Source organism: Schistocerca piceifrons, chromosome X (assembly GCF_021461385.2).
Source record: "Schistocerca piceifrons isolate TAMUIC-IGC-003096 chromosome X, iqSchPice1.1, whole genome shotgun sequence".
Lineage (NCBI taxonomy): Eukaryota > Metazoa > Arthropoda > Insecta > Orthoptera > Acrididae > Schistocerca > Schistocerca piceifrons.
Window position 1 is genome coordinate 146,896,691 of NC_060149.1, and position 19,035 is coordinate 146,915,725.

A 19,035-nucleotide genomic window follows, 5' to 3' on the forward strand; every position below is an offset into this window, starting at 1 on the left:
TATCGGCAGCATGTTGGGGAAACATTCGTCTTCATGGACGACAATTCGCGTCCCCATCGTGCACATCTTGTGAATGACTTCCTTCAGCATAACGACATCGCTCGACCAGAGTAGCCAGCATGTTCTCAAGACATGAACCCTATCGAACATACCTGGGATAGATTGAAAACGGCTGTTGTGGACGACGCGACCCTCCAATCACTATGAGGAATCTACGCCGAACCGCCGTTGAAGAGTGGGACAATCTGGACAACAGTGCCTTGATGAACTTGTGGATAGTATGCCACGACGAAGACAGGCATGCATCATTGGAAGAGGATATGCTACTGGGTATTAGAGGTACCGGTGTGTACAGCAATCTGGACCACCATCTCTGAAGGTCTCGCTGTATGGTGGTACAACATGCAATGTGTGGTTTTCATGAGGAATAAGAAGGGCGGAAATGATGTTTATGTTGATCTCTATTCCAATTTCCTGTACAGGTTCTGGAACTCTCGGAACCGAGGTTATGCAAAACATTTTTTGATGTGCGTATATTTGTATGGGTTATGAATCGCCGGCCGGTGTGGCCGTTCGGTTCTAGGCGCTACAGTCTGGAACCGCGTGACCGCTACGGTCGCAGGTTCGAATCCTGCCTCGGGCATGGATGCGTGTGATGTCCTTAGGTTAGTTAGGTTTAAGTATTTCTAAGTTCTAGGGGACTGATGACCACAGATCTTAAGTCCCATAGTGCTCAGAGCCATTTGAACCATTTGGTTATCAATCTGTATGGGACTAAGACAAATTACTTTATACTTTCAGTCCGATATAAAAACACGTTATATTAAAAATTCATATTGTCTACATTATTATTTTTTGATGTTTACACTCATGTGAGTGTGATAATTTTCAGTCGATTTCAAACATCTTGATGAGACTACAATGGAGTTATGTGGTAAAATTTCAGGTTCATTTCAGTTTCTCTTCATCAGAGTCAGCCAATTTATTGCTTCGTCCTAAGGTATATCTCTCGAAAATTAGAGAGTTCGAGCTCATACGTTGGCTTACCAGCAACTGTTCTTCCCATGAACCATTCCAGACTGGAACAGGAAGAGGGGGAAATGGGGGCGGTACGCTAAGTATCCTCCGCCACACAGCAGACAGGAAAGCAAGTTAATATTGCATTATCATCCAGTTCTGAGCTATGTTGAAAGTTTCAAGTCTATAGCTCATTGGTAAGTTAGTTTAACATCAATTGCAAAATTTGTGCTGAAAAGACAGAAAAGAAAGCCACCTAATCAAAATGTGTTATACAAATTACGTTCTAATTCGAAGTAAAGTCCCATATCTCATCACATCTGCACGTACGCACTATACCCCCCCCCCTCCCCCACACCTCCCACACACACAATATGCTTCAGAGTCATATATCGGGGACTTAACAATTTAGCCATTTCACTACCATTTTTTTTCAGAGTGGAAGCCTCTAATATACCGTTATTTTAATTAATGCCGTTGTCTGAAGCAGGGTTACTGACATGTGCCCCTGGGGTTTCAGAAGTCGACTGCGTCTAGTTAGTTACTTTCATGTTCCATGGATCATTTAGCACGATAAATCGTCATGATGTGGAGGAAGTCATTTTACATTCATATTGCATATTAATTTGTACACCTATTTCTACTCTAAACATCACCATATAATTTTTCCTCCGAAATGAAAACAAGATATACACATTGAGTTAGCAATTCATACCCACCACCTTTTACACGTTAAAAACATAGTACTTCTTCTATGGAACAGAAGGAGTTGTGAAGGAGAAACTTTTTCAATTTTTTTTTCAAATTTTACCTTGCTGTCTGTTAGACATTTTATATCACTGAGTAAGTGGTCAAAAATTTTTGTTGTGCACCTCTTTTTGTGCTAAAGACAACCTTAGTGTTGAGTAATGAATGTCATTTTTTCTTATGGTATTGTAGTTATGTACCTCATTGTTTCTTTTGAACTGTAGTAGATTGTTTACAACAAACTCCTTGGGGGAATACATATACTGTGAAGCAGTAGTCAGAATGCGCAACTCTTTAAGCAGATGTCTACAAGATCATCGTGACTGAGCACCACACACAACTTTTACAGCACGTGTTTGGGCAATGAAGACCTCATTTCTGAAAGATGAGTTAACCCAGAACATTATTCCATATGACAATACTGAAAGAAAATAAGCAAAATATGTCAGCTTACTGATTTCTCTCTCCCCAAAATTTGTTATAATTCTAAATGCAAATGTGGCTGAACTAAGTTGTTTTAGAGGTTCCAATATGTTTTTTTCCAATTTAAATTCTCATCAATATGGACACCTAAGAATTTTGGTTTCCACCCTGCGTATTATTTCATCACTATGTGTTACACTTATCACTGGTGCAGCACCCCTAGAGGTGAAGAGCTGAATATTATGTGTCTTTGTGAAATTCAGGGTGAGATCATTCGCAGAAAACCAGTCAATGATATTTTTGAGAACTTTGTCCACCATTTCTTCCATTTCTGTATGTGATTACAATACTGGTGTCATCTGCAAAAAGAACTAATTCTACTTGTTGTACATTAGACGGTAGATCATTTAATATATGAGAAACAGTAGTGGACCTAGGATTGAGCCCTGGGGAACCCAATAAGTGATTTCTCTCCACTCAGAATTATGTCCCTGGATTGTGTTGGTTTAATTAGTACTAAGTACAATTTTCTGTATTCTTTTGGTTAGATATGACATGATCCATTGTTTGGCTATATCATCAATCCCACAAAACTTCAGGAGTATACATGATTCAAACAATCAAATGCCTTGAATAGGTCACAGAAAATACCTACCGGTGCTATTTTGTTATTTAACGCTTCTAATGTCTGGTGTGTGAAAATGTAAATGGCATTCTCAGTAGAGCAATCCTTCTGAAACCCAAACTGTGATTTCTACATCTACATCCATACTCCGCAAGCCACCTGACGGTGTGTGGCGGAGGATATTATTCTTAGCAAGGTAGATAATATTCTAGAATACAGCCCCTTGTCAAAAAATTTGGAAACTGATGTCAGCAGTGAAATGGGTTGGTAGTTGCTTACGTCTCTTTTATCACTCTTCTTAAAGAGGGGTTTAACAACGGCATATTTTGGTCTCTCTGGTAAAATGCCTTGAGTTTTTGATGCATTACATATTTCGTACCATAATGGACTTATTATATGGGAACAAATCTTTAGTACTCTATTGGAAACAATATCAAAACCAGAAGAGCTTTTATTCTTGAGGCAATGTATGACCCTCTTAATTTCAGAAGTAGAAGTTGGTGGCCCATTCATATGATGTAAAACTATGAGAGTTACTTCTTCAATATATTTCTGTGATCTTCCTCTTGAACTGTAGGTCCTTATGCTTTCTCCTATGTTTAAGAAATGACTATTAAATACATTTGCTAGCAGTGACTTGTTACACTGTAAGGCACTACATCATTGATCCTGTCTAACAGTGCATCATGATCAAAGAGAGCATTTGTTACTGGGTAAACAGTTATTTTCTTGCTTTGTGCCTCATGAAAGAAAACATTATCAACTAGGGACCTACTGCCTTTATCCACCCATGTTGGGAAGTTAACTACTGAGAGCAAATTGTAGAATACAAATAAAGTTTCCAGATCATTTTTCCTATCAGAATCCTTTAGAAAATCTACATTGAAGTCACCACAGACTATTGACTGCTTGCTGATGTATGACAGACAGCACAGTAAAGAATCCAGGTTCCCCATAAATAATTAAAAATTTCCCAGTGGGGATGTACAGGGTTATTAAAAATGATTGAAGCGATTTCACAGCTCTACAATAACTTTATTATTTGAGATATTTTCACAATGCTTTGCACACACATACAAAAACTCAAAAAGTTTTTTTAGGCATTCACAAATGTTCGATATGTGCCCCTTTAGTGATTCGGCAGACATCAAGCCGATAATCAAGTTCCTCCCACACTCGGCGCAGCATGTCCCCATCAATGAGTTCGAAAGCATCGTTGATGCGAGCTCGCAGTTCTGGCACGTTTCTTGGTAGAGGAGGTTTAAACACTGAATCTTTCACATAACCCCACAGAAAGAAATCGCATGGGGTTAAGTCGGGAGAGCGTGGAGGCCATGACATGAATTGCTGATCATGATCTCCACCACGACCGATCCATCGGTTTTCGAATCTCCTGTTTAAGAAATGCCGAACATCATGATGGAAGTGCGGTGGAGCACCATCCTGTTGAAAGATGAAGTCGGCGCTGTCGGTCTCCAGTTGTGGCATGAGCCAATTTTCCAGCATGTCCAGATACACGTGTCCTGTAACGTTTTTTTTTTTCGCAGAAGAAAAAGGGGCCGTAAACTTTAAACCGTGAGATTGCACAAAACACGTTAACTTTTGGTGAATTGCGAATTTGCTGCACGAATGCGTGAGGTTTCTCTACCGCCCAGGTTCGCACATTGTGTCTGTTCACTTCACCATTAAGAAAAAATGTTGCTTCATCACTGAAAACAAGTTTCGCACTGAACGCTTCCTCTTCCATGAGCTGTTGCAACTGCGCCGAAAATTCAAAGAGTTTGACTTTGTTATCGGGTGTCAGGGCTTGTAGCAATTGTAAACGGTAAGGTTTCTGCTTTAGCCTTTTCCGTAAGATTTTCCAAACCGTCGGCTGTGGTACGTTTAGCTCCCTGCTTGCTTCATTGGTCGACTTCCGCGGGCTACGCGTGAAACTTGCCCGCACGCGTTCAACCGTTTCTTCGCTCACTGCAGGCCGACCCGTTGATTTCCCCTTACAGAGGCATCCAGAAGCTTTAAACTGCGCATACCAACGCCGAAAGGAGTTAGCAGTTGGTGGATCTATGTTGAACTTCGTCCTGAAGTGTCGTTGCACTGTTATGACTGACTGATGTGAGTGCATCTCAAGCACGACATACGCTTTCTCGGCTCCTGTCGCCATTTTGTCTCACTGCGCTCTCGAGCGCTTTGGCGGCAGAAACCTGAAGTGCGGCTTCAGCCGAACAGAACTTTATGAGTTTTTCTACGTATCTGTAGTGTGTCGTGACCATATGTCAATGAATGGAGCTACAGTGAATTTATGAAATCGCTTCAATCATTTGTAATAGCCCTGTATACTCTGTTACAATTAAAAGTGTATACTGTTACAATTAAAAGTGACTTCACAAGCACACACTTCTGTGTGCTGATCACTACAAAACCTACTTGTATCAGTGCTTTTGAACTTGTGTTCTGTCTTAACATATGCAACAACTCCTTTTCCCATATTATTTCTGCATGAGTAGGCTGCTAGACTGTATCTTTTATATGTAACTTATCCAACCCTGTGGTTATGTGGTGCTCGGACAGGCACGTGATGTCTATCTTTTCCTCTAAATTTTGCAAGCAGGCAAGAAGCTCTTCTACCTTATTACTCAATCTTCTAATATTTTGGTGGAATAAGCTAACCTTACTTTTCTGTGCATTCTTGTGGAGTTCTTCTTTTATAGTGACTTCTTTCAAACCAGGGTGCCTGAAGCTTGGTTCTAACGTAAAAAAGGTGCTCCTCTGACACCAGTAACCACAGGCATCTTGCATTGTGTGATGGTGCCCCCCATACATTTCCTACAAGAAGTTCAGCCAACCTATCTTTCCCTCTCTTGTTCAGATGCCGGCCATGTCTAGTATAACCCTATCTCCCAATTGTAGCACCAGGCACTGCACTCATATGAGAATTCATTTCAATCAGCAGTAACCTGCTCAACTCAAAGTTAACACGGTTCACAGCAGTATTAACCCAGAGCTGGTCATGGCGCTGCAGGACCTCCATGAAACTCACATTTGTGTGTGTAGTTGCTACTCCTGTTTTTTCCAGGTCACCCCTAATGCTGTTATTAGCCAGGCTGTTTCCTGCTCAACCTACTATAACAACCTGATCCTCCTTGCCAAAACCAAAGATACACAGAAAACAGACACTTAGCAGTGGATAGAGCGTCTCTCCAACTTATTAGCACACATTTCAGGTATTCAGTGTCGGCTCCATTTGCAATGCGGGTAATGTCAATACGCGCATGCAAATTCATTGGCCCTAATTTCCCGGGAAGGTGCGACAGCAAGCCGCTTTGCAAGTCTGTTGATTGGGTTGCCTTTGGGAAGGCGCTAACTAATGATAGGCGAAAATACATAGTGGAGCAGAGCAGAGGGTTAACAGTGAAACTTGAAGACAACACAACCTACAAGTGTATGCTACAATTATAAGAATTCTGCAAACCATTAGCAAGCTTCACTTCACCAATATATGTATGCAGAAAATTCCCACTTGTTCTCTGATAAGCTACCGTGGGAAACGTACATCCCAAAGATAGTAAAAGGGTCAAATGTTGCTTCTGGTGGTAAGATACAAAACATTGTGACTAATAAGTAGTAGTTATGCAGGGTTCTTTCTATATGACTCTGACCTTTGTCTTCAATGATGTCACTTTTGACGTCAGGTGAAGCAATTGCGCAATTTATATTCACGGTCAAAGGTCCAAGGTCAAGACAATCTAGGAAGAACCCTGCATAAAAGATACGAGTGTTCGAACTTAAATAATGGCAACTATTTATTCACAACCGATACAAAAGAGTTACATGTTTGCACCTGTTACTGTCCTTCGGAGTAGTCACCAGTGTTGTGTAGAACCCGTTGCCAGCGATGTGGACGGCGTAGTATACCGTTAGCAGAGCCTGTTCTGTTGATGGTGCGAATGGAGCGGTCTACTGCCTGTCGAATCTCTGGAACAGTTCTGAAGCGAATGCCAAGAAGTGGTTCCTTCATCTTCGGAATCAAATCAAAGTCACAAGGACTTAAGTCCGGGGAGTATGGTGGATGGTACAGTACTTCCCAGTCCCATAGACCGAACAGATCAGCCACAGCTTGCGCTGTATGCGCCCGCGCATTGTCGTGCAAAATGATGGGTGGGTTGCGCAGGAAGTGTCGCCACTTCTTTCGCAAAACCCGGTCGCAGGTGATTCTCCAAAAACGAACAGTAATACCGTGCATTGATGGTCTGCCATGGAGGAAAGTAATGCGTTAGGATAACACCATCACAGTCGTAAGCGAGAATCACCATAACTTTAGACCGCTCCATTCGCACCATCAACAGAACAGGATCTGCTAACGGTATACGAGGTGTGGCTAGAAAAAAACCGGACTAGTACTGGTGAAACAATAAAACGAATGCAATAAGGCTGAAAGTCGCGTGGCCTGTCACGTGACTCTCGCTCCGCCTACTGCTCGAGTTTCATCTGCCTCCTGCACTCAGTCTGCCCGTGGCGTCTGTTTTAAGTAGTTGACGTTTTGTCTGTGCGTCGGAAAATGTTGAGTGTACAGAAAGAACTGCGTGTTAACATCAAATTTTGTTTCAAACTAGGAAAATCTGCAACTGAAACGTTTGTAATGTTACAAGTGTACGGCGATGATTGTTTATCGCGAACACAAGTGTTTGAGTGGTTTAAACGATTTAAAGATGGCCGCGAAGACACCAGTGATGACACTCGCACTGGCAGACCATTGTCAGCAAAAACTGATGCAAACATTGAAAAAATCGGTAAACTTGTTCGACAAGATCGCCGTTTAACAATCAGAGCAGTGTCTGAGTTAACAGGAGTTGACAAGGAAAGTGTTAGGCAGATTCTTCATGAAAGTTTCAACATGAACAAAGTGTGTTCAGAAATGGTTCCAAAGTGTCTCACAATTGAACAGAAGGAACGCCGAAGAATGATTTGTTCTGACATCCTGGAAAACATTGAAAGTGATCCCACCTTCTTACAAAATGTTATTACTTGCGATGAATCGTGGTTTTTTACTTACGATCCCGAAACTAAACGCCAATGGATGCATTGGAAAACTCCTGGTTCTCCACGACAAAAAAAAGCACGAATGTCAAAATCGAAATTCAAGGCAATGATGATTGTTTTTTTTGACATCAAAGGGATTGTGCACATTGATTGGGTACCAGAGGGACAAACAGTGAATCAGCATTACTACATTAGCGTCCTGGCTACCCTACGTGAGCGAGTACGGAGAAAACGGAACGATTTGTGGAGAAAAAAGTCATGGGTCCTTCACCAAGACAATGCACCAGCTCACTGTGCGTTGTCAGTGAAGACGTTTTTGGCAAAACACAACATTCCCATCTTAGATCATCCACCCTACTCACCTGATTTGGCCCCCTGTGACTTTTTTCTTTTCCCTAAAGTCAAGTCAGCTTTGAAAGGAACTAGATTTGAGACTGTTGAAGCAGTAAAAGAAAAAGCGACGGAAGTAATGTATGGACTTACCGAAAATGATCTGCAGCATTGCTCTGAACAGTGGAAAATTCGTATGGAGCGGTGTAGAGACCGAGGAGGAGAGTACATTGAAGGAGATAACATGAAATTGTAAATAATTGTAAATAAATGTTTTTTCCAGCATCAGTCCGGTTTTTTTCTAGCCGCACCTCGTACTACGCCTTCCACATCGCTGGAAACGGTTCTACACAACGCTGGTGACTACTTTGAGGGACAGTAACAGGTGCAAACGTGGAACTCTTTTGTATCGGTTGTGAATAAGTAGTTGCCACTATTTAAGTTCCAACCCTCGTACTTATCAATTACTGTGTTTCATCTTATCAACGCCGTCCGATGTTTACCTGGTCCAGAAACTGCACTAAATCATTATTAATGGGTGATCATTGTCCACACGTATCTAGGTGGTGTTGTAAGCGAGCTATTCTTCGTGATCACTAGAGACCAGCTGGTGATGTTATGGTTAGTGTTGCACTTACCCAAACAGTTTAGTGGGCAGATTTACTTTGAGCTTGTCTTATTGCAGCCTAGTTATGTTGATTGGAGGTGACTTGTGTGTTACAGCGTACTGCGGCGTCAGCGGACAGGTGTTCCACACGTTCGACGGCGTGGAGTTCGAGTACGTGCTGGGGAACGACTGGCACCTGCTCACCAAGGACTGCTCGGGCCGCAGCGGCGTGGCCGTGCTCGTGCGACAGCCCACCGTCTCCAGCCTCGTATGTACACACCCCACCAATTCTGCATCTACACACACAGGCTCATTCATACAGGACAATTATTGAACTATATGAAATAAAATAGTCATAACTTCTGAACGGATTGCGTTAGGACGTTCAAACTGCTCGATTGGCCGCGGGGCATGATGGGGATTACTATGCGCATTATTGTTTGGTTTAGTGACGAAGCTCACTCTCATTTGGATGGGTTCGTTAATAAGCAAAATTGGAGCATTGGGGACTGACAATCCGCATTTCGCGATCGAAAAATCTCTTCACTCTCAACTGGCGACTGTGTGCTGTGCAATGTCCAGTCACAGAATAATCGGTGCAATATTCCTTGATGGCACCGTGACCACCGAACAGTACGTGAAGGTTTTGGAAGTGGCCCTGATTTCGATAAATGTGGCTCATGCAAGACGGAGCTCGACTCCATCGAAACAGATGTTTGAGGTCCTGGAGGAACATTCTGGGGACCGCATTCTGGCTCTGGGGCACCCAGACGCCACTGGTTTCGATTGGCAGCCATGTCCTCCGGATCTGAACACATGTGACTCCTTTTTGTGGGGCTATATACAAGACAAGGTGTACAGAAATAATCACAAAACCACTGATGAGCTAAAAACAACCATTCAGGAGTTCGACAGAATCGATGTTCCGATACTTCAGCGGGTCATGCAGAATTTCTCTATTCGTCTGTGCCACATCGTCGCCAGTGATAGCAGATGTATCGAACATGTCATAATCTAAGCCCGAATATCTGTAGTGGCGTTTACGTATTGAATAAAGTTTTTGCACGCCGTAGTTTGTAACTAACTTACGTTTTTTTTCATATAGTTCAATACCGTAAGTGTCACCTTGTAAGTACCTCCAGCGTTTCAGGAGACGACTGCCCAAAAACAACAAGACATCCCGAAAAATGAGACGTATCAATGGACAAAGTACCTCTCCAAATGTCGATTCGTAATACTCGCCGCGGCGTAGTTGCACTAGAGTACAGGTGTGGCGTAACATGTGGAAACATCATCCACTCCGTATTGTCACATCGAATTAATTGGTGCCTGCAGGTGGACAACCCAATGAACAAATTCCCAAAGCAGGCTGTGTCGCACTTTGCCAAGCAGTTCGTGTCAGTGACTTCAATGAATCACACACACGTCTTGGCTTTTTCTACACCACAAACGGTGTCCATAGTAAGCAACTGTATTGTGAGTTAAAAACTTAGAGACATGCTCTGTCCACTTATTTTTGTCTATTTTCTATATGTCTCTTCTGAAACCACAAAGTTATCCCATATAGTACTGTATAGCTCATAGCTGAGGGTACATAGTAATCAGTGCTGGTGATGATCTGTCCTATTTGATTCTCTAGGGAAAGAATGAGTGTGTTAATGGGTATGTTCTTTCGCTGATCACTCTTATTTTATTTTCGTAGTGCCTACGCGAGACATAAAGGCGACACTTTTTCCACCGAATGCAGGGTCTGCAAATATGCCAAAAAACGTTTCGCAGATTACGTCGCCTCCCTTCCAAAGATTCCCATTTAAGTTCCCCGATTATCTCTATTGCAGTTTCATATAGGCTGTACTGACCTGTTAAGACAACAACAATGTGTCTGTGAATTCGATGTATGTCTGTTGTCGTACCTACTTGATAAGAACACCAAACGCTCGAATAATATTCTAGAATTTGTGAGACAGAGTCTGGTATGCAATTTCCTCTACAGATGCACTGTACTCCATATACACTATATGGAAACTGCATATATGTTAAATCTTACTAAACTGGTGGTGAAGGGTTATTACATAAGTAAGTTAAACATGTCGTCCGACGCTCAGACCATTTCCCAATAAGAGTGACGAACTATCAGAAGAGAGTTCATGTTCTAGGTTTCCTGCAGGCACTTTTTATGCTGCAGTACGGATGACAGGTGCATTAAAGTGTGCGATTGAAATGGGATGGGAAGCTGGCAACGTACCCAAAATACATTAAATGTATTCGCTATTGCGAAAACGGACAACCATTATCTTTAGAATGGATGACAACAATGAAAATTTGTGCCAGATTTCCCGTTTATCGCGAGCGGTCGCCTTACTATTTGTCTCAGGACCAGACCCAAACTTCCGTATGTCGTCAGCCATGCGTCTACAACCGGACCTCGCACATCTGTTATGTATGTTCCCATACAAGTGATACATTTCACTTGAAAGTCGCATGCCTGGTGCCGGCGGGTAAGCAGTGCCTGTGTGTGTAATATCGTACGTACTCCAAAGATGAGGTACCAAGTACAGCAGGAATCTTGTGGATAAAACGGATAAAATGCACACAAATTAACCTTGAAATTCTGGTGGTACATGGACCAAATGCCATACCGCGTCCAGGCGTAGTGAAATGGCATCAACAAATCGATCAAGGCTGCACAGATGTAAATATGGAAATTTGTGGTAAGGACTATGAGACCAAACTGCTGAGGTCATCGGTCCCTAGGCTTACGTACTACTTAATCTAACTTAAACTAACTTACGCTAAGGGCAACACACACAACCATGCCCGAGGGAGGACTCGAACCTCCGACAGGGGTGCACAGATGTCATCGGGAAGAAAGTAAGGAAGATCTTACACCATGCGACTCCCATCTCTCCAGCAAGCTTGAACATCATCTGGTAGGAAATAGACTTTGTAACGATGAGCAGGTACACATAGCGACTCTGGAATGGCTTCGTCACCAAGGAGCGGATCTCTGTCGTCGAGGAAGTGAGCGATTTGAAGGTCGTTCCAATCGTTGCTTAAAAAGACGTGATGACTATGTTGAAAAACAGTGTCACGTATCTGTGAAGTGTAGTTCAGCATTCAATTAAGGATACTTAAACGAGCTTCCAGTCCAGCCGTGAAGGCCCAAGAGATGTCTACCGGCTGCCGCGTCGTTCTCTGCCTTGCAGCGTCATGAGGATGCGGTATTGAGGGGCATGTAATGAGAACACAACTCTCCCGGCCGCTTTATAGACTTCCCAGGCTGTAGACCCGTTACTACTCGGTGAGGCAGCTCCTCAATTGGTATCAGGATGCTGAGTGCGCCTCGTAATAGTCTTCTCACCAATGAAAAAATCCTCAGCAGCACCGAGAATCGCGGCCAGTCCACCGCAGGGCAGCCCTCCACGCTGACCACTCAGCAACGGTGGCGAACTACGAAAGTTGAATAAAAAGTTCTCAGGTTTCCAGCGGTGTCAAATAATTAAAATTACACGAGCTTTCGACCAAGTACTCCTTGGCCGTTGTCAAGAAGTATGACTGCCAGTGGGCTGCTGGTGCGCCCCTTATATACATTAACTAACGGATGTGACGTCACTGGTGCCTGCGGCATCGCCATATACGGGCATATTTTGAGTCGGCGTTCGTTGCGCCCGCTTGAACCGGCGATCGCTGGATCCCACGCCGTGCTGAGCTGGATGTCACAGTCTCTATTTAGGGTGTCATTGGTGATTTTTATTTAAGTCGTTTCTTTAATTACACACTCCCACAAGCAGTTTGCGCGAGCCACGACCGATGCTTCGTCAAATTTTATCCGGTGTCGGTTTTCTAAAGCATGTTCAGCTAAATCAGATTTCTCTGGTCATAGACGGACCACCACACTGCAAGAGGGTTGGTATATAGCCCTAGTGGTGAAAACGAACAATCTTCTCACTCTCTGGCAGATCGTTGCAGACCTGCACTCGCTACCGCTACACATGTCTCTGCCAGAACCATTTCAAGGAGATTAAATCAGGCTGGTTTGTGTGGTCGTAAGCCTGTTAACTTTAACCACGCCATCGTCGGGAGGAAGAGTTTGTTGGTGTAGGGGGCATGTTAGCTTTTGTCAGCAACATCTACATCTACATCTACATTTATACTCCGCAAGCCACCCAACGGTGTGTGGCGGAGGGCACTTTACGTGCCACTGTCATTACCTCTCTTTCCTGTTCCAGTCGCGTATGGTTCGCGGGAAGAACGACTGTCTGAACGCCTCCGTGCGCGCTCTAATCTCTCTAATTTTACATTCGTGATCTCCTCGGGAGGTATAAGTAGGGGGAAGCAATATATGCGATACCTCATCCAGAAACGCACCCTCTAGAAACCTGGCGAGCAAGCTACACCGCGATGCAGAGCGCCTCTCTTGCAGAGTCTGCCACTTGAGTTTGTTAAACATCTCCGTAACGCTATCACGGTTACCAAATAACCCTGTGACGAAACGCGCCGCTCTTCTTTGGATCTTCTCTATCTCCTCCGTCAGACCGATCTGGTACGGATCCCACACTGATGAGAAATACTCAAGTATAGGTCGAACGAGTGTTTTGTAAGCCACCTCCTTTGTTGATGGACTACATTTTCTAAGCACTCTCCCAATGAATCTCAACCTGGTACCCGCCTTACCAACAATTAATTTTATATGATCATTCCACTTCAAATCGTTCCGCACGCATACTCCCAGATATTTTACAAAAGTAACTGCTACCAGTGTTTGTTCCGCTATCATATAATCATACAATAAAGGATCCTTCTTTCTATGTATTCGCAATACATTACATTTGTCTATGTTAAGGGTCAGTTGCCATTCCCTGCACTAAGTGCCTATCCGCTGCAGATCTTCCTGCATTTGCATGACTGCCAGTGGGCAGTCATGCAATACCAACCCGACAAAAAAAAATCAAATGTGTGTTAAATCTTGTGGGACTTACCCGCTAAGATCATCAATCCCTAAGCTGACACACTAGAGAGTGGTAGAGAGTGATGTTCTCCGACGCATCGCGCTTCACTGTGCCAAGTGATTCACTGAACCAGTTGGTGTGCGAATTTAGGATTTAGTTTAATAGTAAATAGAACAGACACAATTTAAATGCTGTTCTATTATTCGTCGACTCTGTTTTTGGCAGACTTCAGTGTTTTTTAGGCACGCAAAACTGCACTTTCACAAAGGGCTATCGTGTCTCTTCGAAGCCCTGGCAAGCCTGGCTGGCTGTTTTCCACTCCGAGATCATCACGTTATTTTTCAGCGCATCCACGGCACCTGACGCTAAAACTGGCTGTTTACTCATTTGTACGCCCCGTTCCATCACAAAATTTACGTACTAACGACAGTATGCTTGAACAGTAGTCATAAAAACGGCGGTACTCTTTCTCCAATGTACATCTAAGACAAAAAAAGTACAATTTTAGAAAAAAATGGGCGAGTTATACAAGAGGAAGAGCATTGCAAACTGAGCAGTTCAACAATAAGTTGGTCCCTCTTCTGGCCCTTATGCAAGCAGTTATTCGGGTTGTCATTGCCGCGTGGGATTAGCCGAGCGGTCTAAGGCGCTGCAGTCATGGACTCTGCGGCTGGTCCCGGCGGAGGTTAGAGTCCTCCCTCGGGCGTGGGTGTGTGTGTTTGTCCTTAGGATAATTGAGGTTAAATAGTGTGTCAGCTTAGGGATTGATGATCTTAGCAGTTAAGTCCCACAAGATGTCGCCAGATCTCTTGCCAACTGAAAAAGTTTGGAGCATTACGAGCAGGGCCCTCCAACCACCTCGGGAGTTTGATGATGTAACGCGCCAATTGGACAGAATTCGTAACGAGATCCCTCAGGAAGACAGCTAACAAGTCTATCATCCAATGCCAAGCAAGAGTAAGTGCTTGCGTAACAGTCATAGGTGGACCATCGCTTTGTTGACTTACTTAGTTTGAGAAGCTCTTTCTCTTGAATAAATTGTTCGATATTCATGAAATTGTAAACATTTGTTTGTCAGCACATGTACAGTCGTGGACAAAACGAGCGAGACCCCTCGCCTTTTCGTTATGCTGATCCGCACAGCTTTAAAGTCTGCTACACAGCATAACAGGCAAGGCGACCAAGTGCTACCAACATACTATGCACAGGCGTGAAATTGAAAAACTATCCGAAATTTGTCAGACTGTTTTCAATCATGTGTAAGACTATATTAATGCTGATTAGTGTCTTGACCACAACACCTAAATATAAGATATATATGAAAGAAGAATCGCTAATTAGTATGAAATGTACTAATAAAAATGAATTTCAGCTTATCGAGATAACATAACTGTTTCAGTAAGACAAAGTACCCCAGATTGTTACGAACTAGCAAAATATTATGAGCATACGGCCGCGAAATGGTCTGCGTCAACGTTCAGACCAGTCGTACTGAATTACCGCTGCTGACCTACCATGAAAGTGTGCAAATTTAGAAATCCGTGAAGATTCATAACGAAATTCTGTTAAAAATAATTCCGTGCCACACTTACGTCCATTCAATTAATGACATAAGCGGAAAAAGTAGGCAGTAACAAGTATGAAATTCTACAAGAGTTTCATATCGACATCCACAGGGCGCCGATACAGAATAAAGGTAGCAATAAAATGTACTGGGGGCTCGAGAATTTCTTAAAATTCCTTTACTGATTGTCTATCTGCCTCCATCGAGATTAGAACCAAAAACAAACCAGACCTCTCTTGCAGTAGCAAACACCTTTCACTACGCTAGCAGACAACCCAGGCAAACAGCCCTCGGGAAGAATGAGATTTTCACTCTGCAGCGGAGTGTGCGCTGATATGAAACTTCCTGGCAGATTAAAACTGTGTGCCCGACCGAGACTCGAACTCGGGACCTTTGCCTTTCGCGGGCAAGTGCTCTACCAACTGAGCTACCGAAGCACGACTCACGCCCGGTACTCACAGCTTTACTTCTGCCAGTACCTCGTCTCCCACCTTCCAAACTTTACAGAAGCTCTCCTGCGAACCTTCCAGAACTAGCACTCCTGAAACAAAGGAGAGCTTCTGTAAAGTTTGGAAGGTGGGAGACGAGGTACTGGCAGAAGTAAAGCTGTGAGTACCGGGCGTGAGTCGTGCTTCGGTAGCTCACTTGGTAGAGCACTTGCCCGCGAAAGGCAAAGGTCCCGAGTTCGAGTCTCGGTCGGGCACACAGTTTTAATCTGCCAGGAAGTTTCATAGCCCTCGGGAAGTTTATCGAAATAACAAAAACTGTTATTAGCGAGTAAATTTAGTGGGATAATTCTGCACCACACCAGGAAATAAACGGTGACGTAGCTGTCAAACGTATTCTACAATGTTTAGAATTCTCCATTAGACGAGCCACAGCCAGAAAACGTTCATTAGCCGAAGTGTTCCTTAAAGTAGCTAGCAATGGGAATGCTCGCACATCTAAAACGCGGTGGCATTAATAGTGGGATATGAATTACCACGTGTATGCGCAAATGGATTTTATTTGCATCCCTGTAAATGTGATTTGGATCGAAAGCGTAGCCACGATTAATATACTGATGTATCGACTGCAACTGGAACGTTTCGCATAAAGAGTAGGGGGAATTATTATGCGGCTCTCATCTTCAGTAACTGTGGTAGCTATTTTCGTTGTTAGGATTTCGTCACGTAAAGCGGTAAAAATGGAACTCTACTAGTCTCATTTTCTTGACCGTCTATCTGTCTATCCAACCCTTGAAACCCGTCTACCTCGAGTACGGGTGGACATAATAAGCGGAAATGCATCGCACTTCCTGCGGTATACGGTCCCTTGGTGGTGAAAAAAGTGAGCTATGTCAACGCAATCTAAACATACGGCCGTTTATGTAAAGAAAATTTACCCGAAAAGTCAAAAAATGGCTCTAACAAGGGGAAAGCCTCAGACACGGCCAACCGATTCAGCTCAAATTTTGCAGGTCGCTTGTGTACAACATAAAACGTAGGACTCTAAGATATTTTGGGTCAACACCCCGCAATTTTGAGAAAATCGCCCCTAAAGGTTATGACTAGGAATCGACGCAAAATTGTCGGGCTCGATAGATAATTGTAAATAGAGCATTTTTCATCATCAGATATAGGGTCCGAAAATGCATACTTTTCCAGAAATCGAAGTAAGAAACTTTTACAACTGCCGCTTCTGTACCCACAAGGTAAACGCTTTTCACCGATGGCACCGATAACGCAACGGCCAAGGTAACTGGCTGGGACTCGGAGAACCCTGGTTTGAATCTCGAAGAAACCTAGCGGACGTTGTTCTTCTCGTTTGTATTTTTCCATATCTCAATTAATAGGGATAGGAGTGTTAATAAGGTAAGTATTATTATCATTCCTTATTGATTTACTTACCTTATTAACTCTCCTATCTCTATCAATTACCGAGCGAGGTGGCGCAGTGGTTAGCACACTGGACTCGCATTCGGGAGGACGACGGTTCAATCCCGTCTCCGGCCATCCTGATTTAGGTTTTCCGTGATTTCCCTAAATCGCTTCAGGCAAATGCCGGGATGGTTCCTTTGAAAGGTCACGGCCGATTTCCTTCCCCATCCTTCCCTCACCCGAGCTTGCGCTCCGTCTCTAATGACCTCGTTGTCGACGGGACGTTAAACACTAATCTCCTCCTCCTCCTCTATCAATTGAGATATGGAAAAATACAAACGAAAAGAATAACATCGACTACGTTTCTTCGAGATACGAACCCGAGTTTTCCGATTCCCAGCCAATTACCTTGACCATTGCGCTATCGGCGCTGTCGGTGAAAGGCGTTCACCATGTGGGTATAGAAGCGACAGTTGTAAAAGTTTCTTTCCTCGATTTCTGGAAAATTATGCGTTTGCGGACCCCACACCTGACGATGAAAAATTCTCTATTTACAATTATCTATCGATCCCTCCAGTTTTGAGTCGATTGCTCGTCATAACCTTTAGGGATGATTTTCTCAAAATTGCGGGGGTGTTGACCCAAAATATCTTACATTCCTTCGTTTTAGGTTGTACACAAGCGACCTGTCAAGTTTGAGCCGAATCGGTTGGCCGTGTCTAAGGCCTTCCCCTTGTAAGAACTATGCCACCTGCCGGCCGCGGTGGTCTAGCGGTTCTAGGCGCGCAGTCCGGAACCGCGCGGCTGCTACGGTCGCAGGTTCGAATCCTGCCTCGGGCATGGATGTGTGTGATGTCCTTAGGTTAGTTAGGTTTAAGTAGTTCTAAGTTCTAGGGGACTGATGACCACAGATGTTAAGCCCCGTAGTGCTCAGAGCCATTTGAAGCAACTATGCCACCAAACTGCTTAGGTCATCAGTCCCCTAGATCTAGAACTACTTAAACCTACCTAACCTAACGCACATCCATGCCCAGGGAAAGATTCAAACTGATGGCGCAAGCAGCCGCGCGGTCCGCGATATGACGCCGTTGAGCGCACGGCTAACCCGCGCCGACAAGCTGTAAATATCATCTGGTGTTACTAAAAAGTTATTCACTTCTGGTGAATGATTTTCCGCGCAGTTCATTTAAGAAAGAATAACTAAAATATATTTGATTTTACCGATGAGGAAGGACGCCTAATTAATTTCCAATTGTCTTTATTCGTGATGTTAGATTCGATTTCTGAGCATACGTACTATCCAGCACTTTAGATCGAAGTCATAGTCACAGATATGCGAATACAACACATTGGCTTATACTTGAGGTATTTCGTTTCCCACGAAGTGGTGGCAGGCGACGCTGTGGCGTCTTCGAAGCGCGAGTTTCGCCAGTGCTAGCTATCTCAGCACATCAGTTGAGCGAACTTGCATAGTATGTTGGTAGCACTTGGTCGCCTTGCCTGTTATGCTGTGTAGCAGACTTTAAAGCTGTGCGGATCAGCATAACGAAAAAGCGAGGGGTCTCTCTCGTTTTGTCCACGACTGTACATCACATCTACCGATTTCTGTCCCATTCAGGTAATTCTTTCGTGGTGCGTCTTTTCTTTATTGTGTTATAGTGTAAATGTATCGGAGCAAAAGAAAAAAAAAAGTGTTGTGTTGCTGGTGTGAAATCGGTGCAGCTCTATAGACGGACTGATGGCTGAGCAGCGTGTCCTGTGCTGTTGCAGGAGGTGGAGGTGAACGCGGACGACTACCGCGTGGCGAGGCTGGGGCCCGGCGAGGCGGCGTCGGTGAGCGGCCAGCAGCTGCGGCTGGCGGCGGGCGACGCGGCCGA

The 19,035-nt window shown here is 43.9% G+C and overlaps 1 protein-coding gene across 1 annotated transcript in view; it reads left to right on the forward strand.

Annotated features, from left to right (window-relative positions):
* LOC124722225 (vitellogenin-like) overlaps window positions 1–19,000 on the forward strand; it is a gene marked incomplete at its 3' end in the record, with an annotated part of 444,892 nt that extends 425,892 nt beyond the window's left edge. Inside the window, exons 23-24 of the mRNA XM_047247418.1 lie at window positions 8,903–9,054; window positions 18,929–19,000. Of these exons, the coding sequence (XP_047103374.1) occupies window positions 8,903–9,054; window positions 18,929–19,000 (224 nt within the window). The remainder of the gene's footprint in view (window positions 1–8,902; window positions 9,055–18,928) is intronic.
* Between the last annotated feature and the right edge of the window lie 35 nt (window positions 19,001–19,035).